At 46.4% G+C, this 13,532-nt stretch overlaps 1 protein-coding gene across 1 annotated transcript in view; it reads right to left on the bottom strand.

Annotated features, from left to right (window-relative positions):
- The window catches only part of acadl (acyl-CoA dehydrogenase long chain), a 166,567-nt gene that overhangs the window by 80,110 nt on the left and 72,925 nt on the right, over nucleotides 1-13,532 (bottom strand). Inside the window, exon 5 of the mRNA XM_038786478.1 lies at nucleotides 10,388-10,454. Within this exon, the coding sequence (XP_038642406.1) occupies nucleotides 10,388-10,454 (67 nt within the window). The remainder of the gene's footprint in view (nucleotides 1-10,387; nucleotides 10,455-13,532) is intronic.

The following is a 13,532-nucleotide window of genomic DNA, read 5'->3' as shown; positions in this document are numbered from 1 at the left end:
GTTCCTCCCTCATGCGCCTGTAATTACCTTTATTTAACTGTAAAACCTTTACATCTGATTCTACCTTCCTTCTTTCAAATTGCAGACTGAATTCTACCATATTATGATCACTGCTTCCTAAGTGTTCCCTTACTTTAAGATCTTTTATCAATTCTGGCTCATTACATAACACTAAGTCCAGAATAGCCTGTTCCCTCGTGGGCTCCATCACAAGCTGTTCCAAAAAGCCATCCTGTAAACATTCAATGAATTCCCTTTCTTTGGGTCCACTGGCAACATTATTTACCCAGTCCACCTGCATATTGAAGTCCCCCATGATCACTGTGACCTTGCCTTTCTGACATGACCTTTCTATTTCGTGGTGCATTTTGTGCCCCTGGTCCTGACCACTGTCAGGAGGCCTGTACATAACTCCCATTATGGTTTTTTTGCCTTTGTGGTTCCTCAACTCTACCCACACAGACTCCACATCGTCTGACCCTATGTCGTTTAGTGCTATTGATTTAATTTCATTTCTAATTAACAAGGCAACCCCGCCCCCTCTACCCACCTCTCTGTCTTTTCGATAGGTTGTAAATCCCTGGATGTTTAACTGCCAGTCCTGAACCCCCTGCAACCATGTCTCTGTGATGCCTACCACATCATACCTGCCAGTCACAATCTGGGCCACAAGCTCATCTACCTTGTTCCATACACTGCGGGCATTTAAATATAGCACCTTTAATTCCCTATTGACTGTCCCTTTTTGTTTTCTTAGTGTGGTGGACCTTGGTTTACTGAGCCTTTCCATACACTGTGTCATATTTTGTGAGATGGGGACTATCGTAACCTCTCCTGAGCTCTGTCTTTTCGTGATTTTTTGTAATCCTAAGCAGCTACGCTTCCCACTGATTCCTTCACCTCTTGGTTCCCTGACTTTCCCTTCCCCCCCAATCAAAGTACATGAAAAGATAAGGAAAAAAAAGAAAATACATAACAGGGCAACACAAGGTACAAAATATAACTAGATAACACCGGCATCGGGTGAAGCATACAGGCGTGTCGTGTTAATCAGGTCAGTCCATAAAAGGGTCATTTAGGAGTCTAGTGGGGAAGAAGCTGTTTTTGAGTCTGTTCGTGCACGTTCTCAAACTTTTGTATCTTCTGCCCGATGGGAGAAGTTGGAAGAGTAAGTAGGCCGGTTGGGAGGGGTCTTTGATTATGCTGTCAGTTTTCCCCAGGCAGTGGGATGTGTAGATGGAGTCAATGGATGGGAGACAGGTTTCTGTGATGGACTGGGCTGTGTTCACGACTCTCTGAAGTTTCTTGCGGTCTTGGGCCGAGCAGTTGCCATACCAGGCTGTGATGCAGCCAGATAGGATGCTTTCTATGGTGCATCTGTAAAAGTTGATAAGAGTTAATGTGGACATGCCAAATTTCCTTAGTTTCCTGAGGAAGCATAGGCGCTATTGTGCTTTCTTGGTGGTAGCATTGATGTGGGTGGACCAGGACAGATTTTGGGAGATGTGTACCCCTAGGAATTTGAAGCTGCTAACCATCTCCATCTCGGCCCCGTTGATGCTGACAGGAATGTGTACAGTACTTTGCTTTCTGAAATCAATGACCAGCTCTTTAGTTTTGTTGGCATTGAGGAATAGATTGCTGTTGCACCACTCCACTAGATTCTCAATTTCCCTCCTGTATTCTGACTCATCGTTATTCGAGATCCGGCTCACTATGGTCGTATCGTCAGCAAACTTGTAGACGAAGTTGGAACCAAATTTTGCCACGCAGTCCTGTGTATACAGGGAGTATAGTAGGGGACTAAGTACGCAGCCTTGCGGGGCCCCGGTATAGAGTACTATTGTGAAGGAGGTGTTGTTGTTTATGAGGTGGTGTTGTTGTTATCGCCACAACATCATGTTTCTACAATGCAATATGCCTGTAACTCCCCAATCCTATTTACTATACTTCGTCCATTCACATACATGCAGATTAACCTGGATTTAAACATCATTTTTTCTCCCTTGATCCGTCTTCACCTATTTACTATTTCCTATACTGGTGTTTCCTGTCCCTCCCAGTATTTTGTACATCCTGGTATTCCTCTCCAACATTTCTTCTTGGTTCCCACACACCCCTGCCATGTTAGTTTAAAGCCTTCCCAACAGCACCAACAAAACACAAGGAACCCAGTCCCAACTGTTCAGGTGCAACTCATCCGGCTTATACAGGTGCCATCTCCCCAAGAACCAGTTCCAATGTCCCAGGAATCTAAAGCCTACCTTCCTGGACCATATTTGCAGCCATGCATTCATCTGTCTTATCCTCCTATTTCTGTACTCACTCGGAGTAATCCAGAGATTACTACTTTTGAGGTCCTGCTTGCTAATTTTATAACTAGCTCCCTAAATTATGATAGCAGGACTCCAACCCCTTCCTCCTGAAGACATTGGTGCTAATGTAGACCATGATCTCTGGCTGTTCACATTTTCCCAGAAGACTGTCCTGCAGTCGCTCTGTGACACACTTGAACCTGGCACCAGAGAGGTAACATATCATCCTCGAGTCACGCCCATAGCTACAGGAATGCCTGCCTGTTCCCCTAGCTAAAAAATCCCCTTTCACTATTGCTCTTCCCTTCCACTATTGCTCTTCCATTCTTCTTCCTCCACTCTTGTACAGCCAAGCCTCTTGTGATGCCACAAACCTGGCTTTGACTGCACTCCTCTGAGGAGCCAGCATCTTCCCCAGCTTACAAAACGGAAAAAGGTTTTCTGAGGGGGACCCCAGGGTACTCCAGCATTACCTGCCTAGTTCACTTGGACTGCCCGGTGGTCACTCATTCCCTCTCTGCTTTCAGGCCCTTAAGCTGCCACCTTTCTAAATGTGCTATTGGTAGGGTCCATAACTTTGCACATATTCCAAGACAAGCTTTCCTCTGGACTGAGCTGCCCTGTCATGTCTTAACTTTACCTCTCTTGAGTTAACTCTATTCTAGTCCAGTAATGTAGCTTCACCAGATTGAGAACTCACTTTTACGCACGCTACCCTGCACTCTTCAATGAACCAGGGTTGATCACCCAACAGTAATGGTAAGAGTGGGAGAAATGCCAGACTGTGAGGCTACAGATTATGGTCATACACAATTCTGCTGCTGCTAATAGCCCACAGTACCTCAAAGATGCCCAGTTTGAGTTGCTGGATCTGTTCTAAATTCATTCCATTTAACACGTTGGTGGTGCCACACCATACAAATGGCGGGTATCCTCAATGTAAATGTGGGATTTCATCTCCACAAGGAATGTGCAGTGATTCCACCAATACAGTCAAGGACAGAAGTGCCGGTGAGAGAAAGATTGGTTAGGATGATGTTAAGAATATTTTCCTTCTTGTTGGTTTCCTCACCACCACCATAGATCAGTTTAGCTGTTATGTCCCTTAAATGCTAATGAGTCACTCTTGGTATGCTGCTGCCATCTATGACTATGTCAGGCTGTTGCTTGACTAGTCTGTGGGACAACTCCTCCAATTTCGGCACAAGCTCTCAGATGTTAGTAAGGAGGACTTTGAATGGTTGAATGGGTATAGAACATACTGTGCAGAAGGAGGCCGTTCGGCCCATCGAGTCTGCACCGACCCTCTTAAGCCCTCACTTTCACCCTATCCGCCTAACCCAATAACCCCTCCTAACCTTTTTGGACACCAAGGGCAATTTAGCATGGCCAATCCACCTGCATGTGTTTGAACTATGGGAGGAAACCCACAGATAGGGGGAGAACATGTAGAATCCGCACAGTGACCCAGCAGGGAATTGAACCTGGGATCCTGGTGCAGTCAAGCCACAGTGCTAACCACTACGCTACACATGCCAAGTGGCCCATCCGCTTTCATTCCTTTTAGCAGTTTGATACAACAGAGTGGCTTGCTAAGCCATTTCAGAGGGGATTGAAGAGTCACCCACATTGTTGAGGGTCTGGAGTCACATGTAGGCCAGGTAAAGATGGCATGAGCGAATCAGTTGGGTTTTTACAACAATCGACAATGGTTTCATGGTCATAACCTTTTTTTAAATTCCATATTAATTGAATTTAAATTCCACCAGCAGCAGTGGGATTTGAACCTCTGTCCCCAGAGCATTAGCCTGGACCTTTGGCTTACTAGTACAGTGACATTACCACGACATCAGCACGTTCCCATCATCTAGGAAAGATTATGCTATATCCAAACAAGAGTCAGAGCAATTGTGAAGCTTGATTGATCAGCTGAACTGGTTGAGTACTTGGTGCAGATCAGATACCAGTTTTGATGCGATGGAGTTAATTATTGCAATGAAACAGCCTACAGTTGGTATGTTTTAATGGCAAATAAAACACAAAAAAAGAAATCTGGAGAAATGTGTACGAATGTTCCTATCCTTAGATGAGCCAAAGAATATGAACTAGCCATTTTTAGTGATGCTTCACATGCTAATGGCTATTCTAGTTCAACTGGTTTCATTATATTTCTTACAGGTAAAGATGGGAAATGTGTCCTTTAGCACGGGAAGCCAAGAAAATATGAAATGAAAAATCGCTTATTGTCACGAGTAGGCTTCAATGAAGTTACTGTGAAAAGCCCCTAGTCGCCACATTCCGGCGCCTGTTCGGGGAGGCTGGTACGGGAATTGAACCATGCTGCTGGCCTGCCTTGGTCTGCTTAAAAGCCAGCGAATTAGCCCAGTGTACTAAACCAGCCCCAAAAGGGTTGTTAAAAGTACTTTTACTTCGAAAGCACTAGGCAGAATTTTATTCAAACCCAAGGGAATGGGGGGGGGGGGGGTTAGAAGGAAACCTGTTTAATTGTGCAATTAGGTGATTAGCATCTTACTGCCTCGCCCTTGACCCTAATTAACGAGGGCAGGAACGCGTGCGGGTTGTCTTACGGTTCATAGGCCGAATGAGGCCTGTAACTGGTTATTTCAGGGCTTCATCCCACCCTCTGCCGGTATTCAATCATGCCATGCCAGATGGGCAATTCACCAGGTAAATCCTGGCATATATTTCTGTGGCCTGAAGGGGTTCCTTTCAACATGGGCAGCCCAGGCCCAATAGAGATACCTGCCAGCAGCATGGACTGCTTGTGAATGAAAGGAGTCCCATCTTCCCTAAATATTAGCCTGCCTTATTAAACCTCTCACTGGGACCCCATATCTGGCCCCAGTGAACTTGCACCACTTAGCTCGTTCCTGGGTTCCATCACCGATCTTCTACCTGACATGCCGCAGAACCGGCAGTAGCCATCAATTCTTGTTGCGCTGCTGGCATCAGAGAGCTACCAACCTCTGATTGACTGGCAGCTCTTGGGAGTGGAAAATTCCCCAAGGCTGGCTCTGACCCAGACTCCAACCAGGTAAATGCCTGAGTGGCATTAAATCAGGTCAGGGCCATGTTGGAGTTGCCACCGGCTTTACAGCCGGAGAACAGGCCCACTACCACTAGCTTCAAATTCCACCCTCTGACTGTTTTGGAGGCAGTGGCTATTGAATTCTATTTGCCAAATATTTTAAGTGCGATTCTGTACAATGAGTAGAGTATGCCCATTGAATATTATGTAGATAACCCTTCATTGCGAGATAATATACACTCTACAGAAATGAGAGTGGTTGACTGATATACTGGAGTTTTAGTTTATCACATTTGAGAGCTAAGGAGAGCTTTATCATCATGGAGGTAGATTGGGTTGGATGGAATGATCTACAAGGCGACTGTCTTGATAAGTAATGCGCTGCAGATGAAAGCTGGTTACTTGGATTAACCCTTGCCTGCTCTTCATATTAATAACTTGTTTTTGGTCTCATGTGGATTTGACTTCTTTAACAGTGGTAAAGTAATAAGGTATTAAAAGCAGTACATGCATTTATGAAAGGCCATTGACCTCTCTCCACAGATGCTACTTGATGTGCTGAGTTATTATAGCATTTTCTGTTTTTATTTCAGATTTGCAGTATCTGCAGTATTTTTCTTTTTCACGAACTTGTTAGTTGTCCTTCCAAGCTACTGTTGTCTTTCTTTCCCTGTCCTTTTGGTGCTTGTTTTAAAGCAAATCTCCATCTCCCCTCCATCAATCATGTCCTTGTAATCGCCATAGGCTCAGCTTAAGCTGTCCCTTTCTTATGACATGTCGAATAATTGCTCCTGTAGATATGGGCGTGATTCTCCGAGCCCCGCGCCGGGCTGTAGAATCGCCGGAACCGTGCCACGCCGCCCCGACGCCGGCAGGCGATTCTCCGATGTGCGGAGAATCGGCACCATTTGCGCCGGTGAGTTTGGCGTGGCGCTGGTTGAAGGCAGCACAATTAAGCTTTAAATCCACAACCAAACTGAACCTTTCTATGGAACATTACACTCCACTGCAATACCGTCAAACTTATGTAAAGCATTCATGCCTCATTTGTATGCTATGTTCAACACGTATAACCTAAAGCAGATATTTTTTTAAGTTGGGATGTTCTGTGCCAATCATTATTCCCTCCCCAGTTTATACTCTTCTCATAACTAAACAAAGATTATTTAAAAAAGAGAATTAATAATGATCAATTTCCTTTGAGATAAATATTTTATTATTGGCATATGCTATCATTTGGATCGGAACTTGAAGTGATAACTACTGTGAAGAACAATTTTAGTTCCTATATCATACTGGTTTAAACGGCATAAAATGTTAATGGCCAATCATGTTGCCTTGAGAATTTCCTTGGTTAGTGGTTGGTCTCCTTTTCAAAATCACGTTAAAATAAAGATTTGAAGGGAACAGTGTGAGAGTGAAGTCTGAGATTAATGCGATGTCTGGGCAAGGTGTGAGGATGTCTGCATCATATCTGGGTGCAGGCCAGGTTGAGCTTTAAAAGATGGATATCTTTTTGAAACTTTCCCTTAATTTCAGATGAAATAGAATATTCTGGAAAAAGGGATTAGCTCGGAAACATGCCAAGTGATCTGGTTGTCACGGGTGAGAAACACAAACAGAAAACTACAGTAGGTTCCTGCTTGAAAGTGACTCAGTTATCATTAGAATCCCCAGTGCAGGAGGAGGCCATTCAGCCCATTGAGTCTGCACCAACCCTCCGAAGGTGCACCCTACCTTGGACAATACCCCCACTGTAACCCTGTAACTCCACCTAACCTTTTTGACACTCAGGGGCAATTTATAATGGCCAATCATGGCTAAACTGGACATCTTTGGGTGGTGGGAGGAAACCGGAGCACCCAGAGGAAACCCACACAGACACTGGGAGAATGTGCAAACTTCACACAGATAGTGACCCAAGGCCAGAATTGAACTCAGGTCCTTGGTACTGTGAGGCAGCAGTACTAATCACTGTGCCACCGTGCTGCCCGATGTTTCACTTTAACATAGCTAAGAAAATAGGGACAATCTATCAGTTTAAAGTTATGAGATTCACTATAACATAATTTTGCCACAAATGTCCAGTTCTGTGCACACATTATATTTTCCCAGCACTTCCATTTCCACATTCGGTCCTGAAGTCCCTGTCCCCCCCCAGTTCCCATTACCACCAACTATTCTTACGTTTAAAGTCCTTGGTGTCCATTGACTCAACTGGGGACTTCTCTTGCACTCACTTCCATTCCTGCTCTCAGCTTGCACTGAAGTCCTGGGACTACTTCAGCCACTATTTGCACCAACCAACCTCTGCCACTAGATGGAGTCTAGAGTCTTTGTTAAAGCTTTGAGCGCACACTGAGGGACCCACTGGGCATAATATGAGAAAAACCCCAGGCACCTTTTGAGGGCCCTGGGACAATGAGGGAGAGGGAGTTGTAAGAGGGGCCGCAGATGGTCCGGGTCGGGGCCCAGGACTCCGTTTTCCACGACATAGCCGAGGATGGCTAGCCTGGTCGTGCGGAAAACGCATTTCTCCGTGTTATACGCGAGGTTGAGTTTCTGGGCAGTCTGGAGAAATCGATGGAGGTTAGCGTCGTGGTCCTGCTGATCATGGCCGCAGATGGTGACGTTGTCCAAGTACGGAAACATGGCCCGCAGCCCGTACTGGTCTACCATTCGGTCCATTGCTCGTTGGAACACCGAGACCCCATGCGTGACGCCAAAGGGAACCCGGAGGAAGTGGAAGAGGCGGCTTTCGGCCTCGAACGCCATGTAGTGGCGGTCCTCCGGGCGGATTGGGAGCTGGTGGTATGCAGGCTTCAGATCCACCGTGGAGACGACGCGATAATGGGCGATCTGATTCACCATGTCTGCAATCCTGGGGAGGGGGTACGCATCAAGGAGCGTGAACCGATTAATGGTTTGGCTATAGTCCACTACCATTCGGAATTTTTCCCCGGTCTTGACGACGACCACCTGAGCTCTCCAGGGGCTATTTCTGGCCTCTATGATCCCCTCACGTAGAAGCCTATGGACCTCGGTTCTGATAAACACCCTGTCCTGCAGGCTGTATCACCTGCTGCGAGTGGCTACGGGTGTGCAGTCCGGCGTGAGATTGGCAAAGAGTGGAGGGGGGTCGATTATTAGCGTAGCGAGGCTGCAGATAGTGAGTGGGGGGTAAGGGCCCGCTAAAGCTGAGTGTGAGGCTTTTGAGGTTGCACTGGAAGTCAAGTCCCAGTAAGAATGGGGCGCAGAGTTCGGGGAGTACGTATAGCTGGAAGTTCGAGTAGCTAGTGCCCTGGATCGTTAGGGTCGCGACGGTGCGCCCTTGGAGGTGAACAGAGTGAGAGCCCGAAGAGAGGGAGATAGTTTGCCGTGCAGGGAAGATAGGGAGCGAACAGCGTCTTACCAGATCTGGCTGTACGAAGCTCTCGGTGCTCCCAGAGTCAAAGAGGCACGGTGTCCTGTACCCGTTGATTTTAACGGTCATCATTGAGTTGCGGAGGTGTTTCGGACGCGACTGGTTCAACGTGACCGCGCAGAGTTGCGGGTGGTCGGCGGCTCGATCAGCTGTGCTGGAGTGGCCCCGTGATGACTGCGCTCTGAGTTCGTAGTCTTCGAGGTGAGTTTCAGAGTTTGAATAGGATGGATCCCAAGATGGCCGCCCCCGCGGATCGCACGCGGCGGGCGGCGAGGAAGATGGCGCCCAAGCTGGCGGCCCCCATGAGTCGAACGTGGCTGGCCGCGTGGAGGGGGGTTGCCAAGATGGCGGCCCCCATAAGTCGCACGTGTCGGGTAGGGGCGGAGTCGGAGTACAGGCCGCAGCATTTCGGGGCCTGCGGGTTTTGGAAACGAGTGCTCTGGGCTGCGGAAGAGTTTGGAGAGGGGGATTTCTTCGCCAGGCAGACCCAGGCATAGTGTCCTTTGCGACCACAGCTGCTGCAGGTCACGTTGCAGCCGTGGGTGCTGGGGCTGTCCGCAAAAATGTGGTCCACTGTGCTCCACCATTTCCACAGTGGATGCTGCTTCAAAGACTACTGAATTAAAACAACTTTTAAAGTTGTGGGTTAAATAAGGATTGCCTGAACTGGATCTGGTCTTCTGATTTGCTTAAAAAAAACAGTTGATTGAAGGACCTCGAAGCATCAGAAACTTAATGCTAGCCAAAGCTTCAACCCCAAATGGTGGCAATATTCTGCTGCTGCTACTTGTAGCTATTCATACCAGGAGATCTTATGTCATAGTCTGTCACACTCGTCTATCTTGCACCATCTTCACGTATTCACTGTAGCTGGTTTACAACTGATGTGACATCCAATATGCACATATTTCTAAGTCGACCCATCTTTCTGTTGTCCTCCACTTTGCCCTTCAGAAGAGATCTTCATTTCTGACCAAATAGCCGAAATACTGCCATTTTCTATTCTGCTGCCTCACAGCTCCAGGGATCCAGGTTCAATTCCAGCCTCGGGTGTTGTCTGTGTGGAGTTTGTACTATTCCCCTCCTGTGTCTGCCCCATGGGTTTCCTCCGGGTGCTCCGGTTTCCTCCCACAGTCCAAAGATGTGCGGGTTAGGTGGATTGGCCATGATAAATTGCGGTGCAGGGTTAAGTAGGGTGACCTTGCCCTTTCCAGGGGCCGGTGCAGACTCGATGGGCCGAATGTCCTCCGTCTGCACTGTAAATTCTATGATTCTAAGATTTAAAGTTATTTTCATTCTTGCAATTTCAAAGAGCCTCGTTAGCGCAGCAGGGTGCGCATCAGTCTCATCTTGCAATTTCAGACACCTCTTCATTTGTCTTATGATCTATATATGGAATTTTAAGTGGGCGTTTTAGCATCCACATTTCAAAGGGCTCTATTTTCTTGCATAGAACTTTACCAATTGTGCACTATTCATCAGGATCAGAATTTCAAAGTCTACACATTACTGCAGCAAGTGACCACTTAGTATATCAAAGTGGAGGTTAAAAAGCTTCAAGTAAATTTCTTTGTGTAGAGACAAAAAAAATGTGCTTACTTTGCTGCCGTTGAGAATCCAGTCACTGCCATCCTTTTTGGCATGTGTTCGTATTCCTTGTAAATCACTGAAAAGGGTCAAAATGTATGGTTAAGAAATCACATAGTTCAGTATTTGAGCCAATTGTGGGAGTGGGGGCTGGAGGAGCCTTGCCACTGATTTCTAAGAATACTTGATTGAATATTTTCTTCAATCAGCTGCAGGTGGCAGAACAGTTAAGAGTGCTGTCTACCACTGCTTCTCTATTGATCTATCCGCTAGCCTAGTATCCCAGTTCACTTACGCTAGGTCAGCTTTCATGCCCGCATAGTTGGCCTTATTTAAGTTTAAAATATTAGTCTTAGACCCTCCCACTCCTCTCTCTTTCAAATTAAATGTAAAATTCAATCAAATTATGGTCGCTGCTTCTCAGAGGGCCTTTACTCTGAGGTCATTCAGAAAGCCAAACATAATTTGCTTTCTGGTAGTTACCACTGCTGCCTCATAGCGCCAGGGACCCGGGTTCAATTCCAGACTTGGGTTACTGTCTGTGTGGAGTTTGCACTGACCCACGTGTCTGGGTGGGTTTCCTCCGGGTGCTCCGGTTTCGCCCCACAGCCAAAATAGTGCAGGTTAGGTGGATCGGCCATGCTAAATTGCCCATTAGTGTCACAAAGATGTGCAGGTTAGGTGGGGGTATGGGGATAGGGCAGGGGAATGGGCCTAAGTATGGTGCTTTGTCAGAGGGTCGGTGCAGACTCAATGGGCTGAATGGCCTCCTTCTGCACTGTAGGGATTCTATGGTTCCAGAACCTGCTTCTCTAAGAAACTCTCTCAAAACCATTTGAATAACTCCTCAAAGGTTATTGATGACTTTTTAACTTTCTATGTAGATTGGTGATTAGCAGGTAAGGCAAGTAAGTCCTTCATATCAGGAGTAGAGCTGAGCAGGAGAAATCCGGAGTGCAGTCTGGGGGATAAGTGGTATTTGTATCTGTCTCTCTCGGTGTCTTGGAGCAGGAGAAATTCGGAGTGCAATCTGGGAAGATAAGCGGTATTTGTGTCCATCTCTCTCTGTGTTTTCAGATTGTGGGGGGGAAAACTGAGAAGTGATGTCACAGTAAAACTGTGACTGATTGGCTGGTAGAGAATCTGTGTTAAATTTAAAAAATATATATATTGAAAAAAACAAGTAAAACTAATTACTTAACTAGGTAGAGAAGTAACCAAACCAGAGGGCAGAGATTAGTATTTAGCATTTACTTTTACAGTAAAAATTTATCGGCAGGGACCATATAGTTAATTAGAACTTAATCTAATGAAGATTTAAGTATTTATTTTGAATTGATTAACTGGTGCTTAAATGTCACTCAACAAGATGCAGTGCTCTAACTGGGAAATGTGGGAGATCGTGACACTTACAGCATTCCGGTCAACTACGTCTGCAGGAAGTGTAACCAATGGCAGCTCCTCACAGAATGCGTGGTTCGGTAGGAGCAGCAGTTGGATTCACTGAGGAGCATGGAGGTGGCGGAAAGCGTCATAGATAGGAGTTATAGAGACCTGGTCACACCCAAGGCAGACAGATGGCTGACTGCTAGAATGGGCAGCCAATCAATGCAGGAATCCTCTGTGGCTGTCCCCCTCTCTAACAAGTATACCGTTTTGGATACTATTGGGGGGGGGATAGCCCATCCGGGGAAAACAACAGCTGCTAGAACAGCGGCCTGAACAGTGGCATCACACGTGGCTCTGTTGTTCAGCAGCAGAGGGCAAAGTGCAGGAGAGCGATAGTTATAAGGGACTCTAAGGGGTACAGATATGTGCTTCTGTGGATGTGAAAGTGACTCCAGGATGGTATGTTGCCTCAATGGTGCCAGGGTCAATGATGTCTCTGAACTAACACAGGATATCCTGAAGGGGGAGGGTAAACAGCCAGAGGTCATAGTACACATAGGTACTAAAGACATAGGCAAGAACAGTGATTGAGGAATTGAATAAATGAATGTGATATAAAATAGTTAGTTAAAATATTAGTGCAATAATGTAGATGTGAGCCAGTCTGATAGTAGTGAGTTCACAAACAAAGGACAAAGGGATTCAGAAAGCGTGGCAAGGAAGGGGGGAGGGGTGCCTCATGGAGGATGGGGGAAAGGATGCTGGGTAACAAGAGGCCCAGGGTTGAGGAATGCAAATTGAGCCAATCAGGATATATGGCCAGGTGGTGTATAGGATGACCTATGGGAATCTTGTATGTGAAACTTGATGCCATTTGAATGATATTTGCAGAGATTTCTTTGTCTCCGATCTCACTCGGTTCTGGAGCTTCAGAAGACCGCCTGTGTGTTCTGAACCTCTGTGGAGCGAGTCAGCCTTGCAAGTTGGTTAAAAATAAATAATACTATACCTACAAATCCATCTCGAGTTTTTTTGAGGCCGGACTGACGGGTATAGAACTCAATATTGTCATGATGAGCTCCTGCAGAAGGAGTTCAGAGAGTCAGGCAGTAAGCTAAAAAGCAGGACCTAGAGGGATGTAATCGCAGGATTACTCACTGTGCCACATGCCATTGAGGCTTGAAATAGGAGGATAATGCAGCTAAATACATGGCTAAACTGGTGGTGTAGGAGGGAGGGTTTCAGATTTCTGGACCACTGAGATCTCTTCTGGGGCAGGCGTGACATGTATGAGAAGGACGGGTTGCATCTAAACTGGAGGGGCACCAATATCCTGGCTGGGAGGTTTGCTGGAGTCACTCGGGAGGATTTAAACTAGTATGGCAGGAGGGTGGGTACCAGAGCGTTAGCTTAGAAGGTGTCATAACTGAAGGGGAAATAGAGAACAAAAATAAGAGAACAACATCACCTTGTCTGCTCAAACAGGTTTGAAGTGTATTTGTTTTAACGGCAGAAGTATAGTAGGTAAGGCAGATGAACTTAGAGCACTTATTAGTACCTGGAATTTCGATGTTGTGGCTATCACAGAAACATGGTTAAAGGGCAGGATTGGCAGCTGAACGTTGGATGATATAGATACTTCAGGAGAGATAGAGAGGGATGTAAAAGGGGTGGGGGAGTAGCATTACTGGTTAAGGAGAATATTATAGCCATCCTGCGGGAGGACATCTCGAGTGCTCACACAACGAGGCAATCTAGGTACAGCTCG

This window comes from Scyliorhinus canicula, chromosome 2 (assembly GCF_902713615.1).
Source record: "Scyliorhinus canicula chromosome 2, sScyCan1.1, whole genome shotgun sequence".
Lineage (NCBI taxonomy): Eukaryota > Metazoa > Chordata > Chondrichthyes > Carcharhiniformes > Scyliorhinidae > Scyliorhinus > Scyliorhinus canicula.
This window is presented reverse-complemented; position numbering and strand designations above follow the sequence as displayed.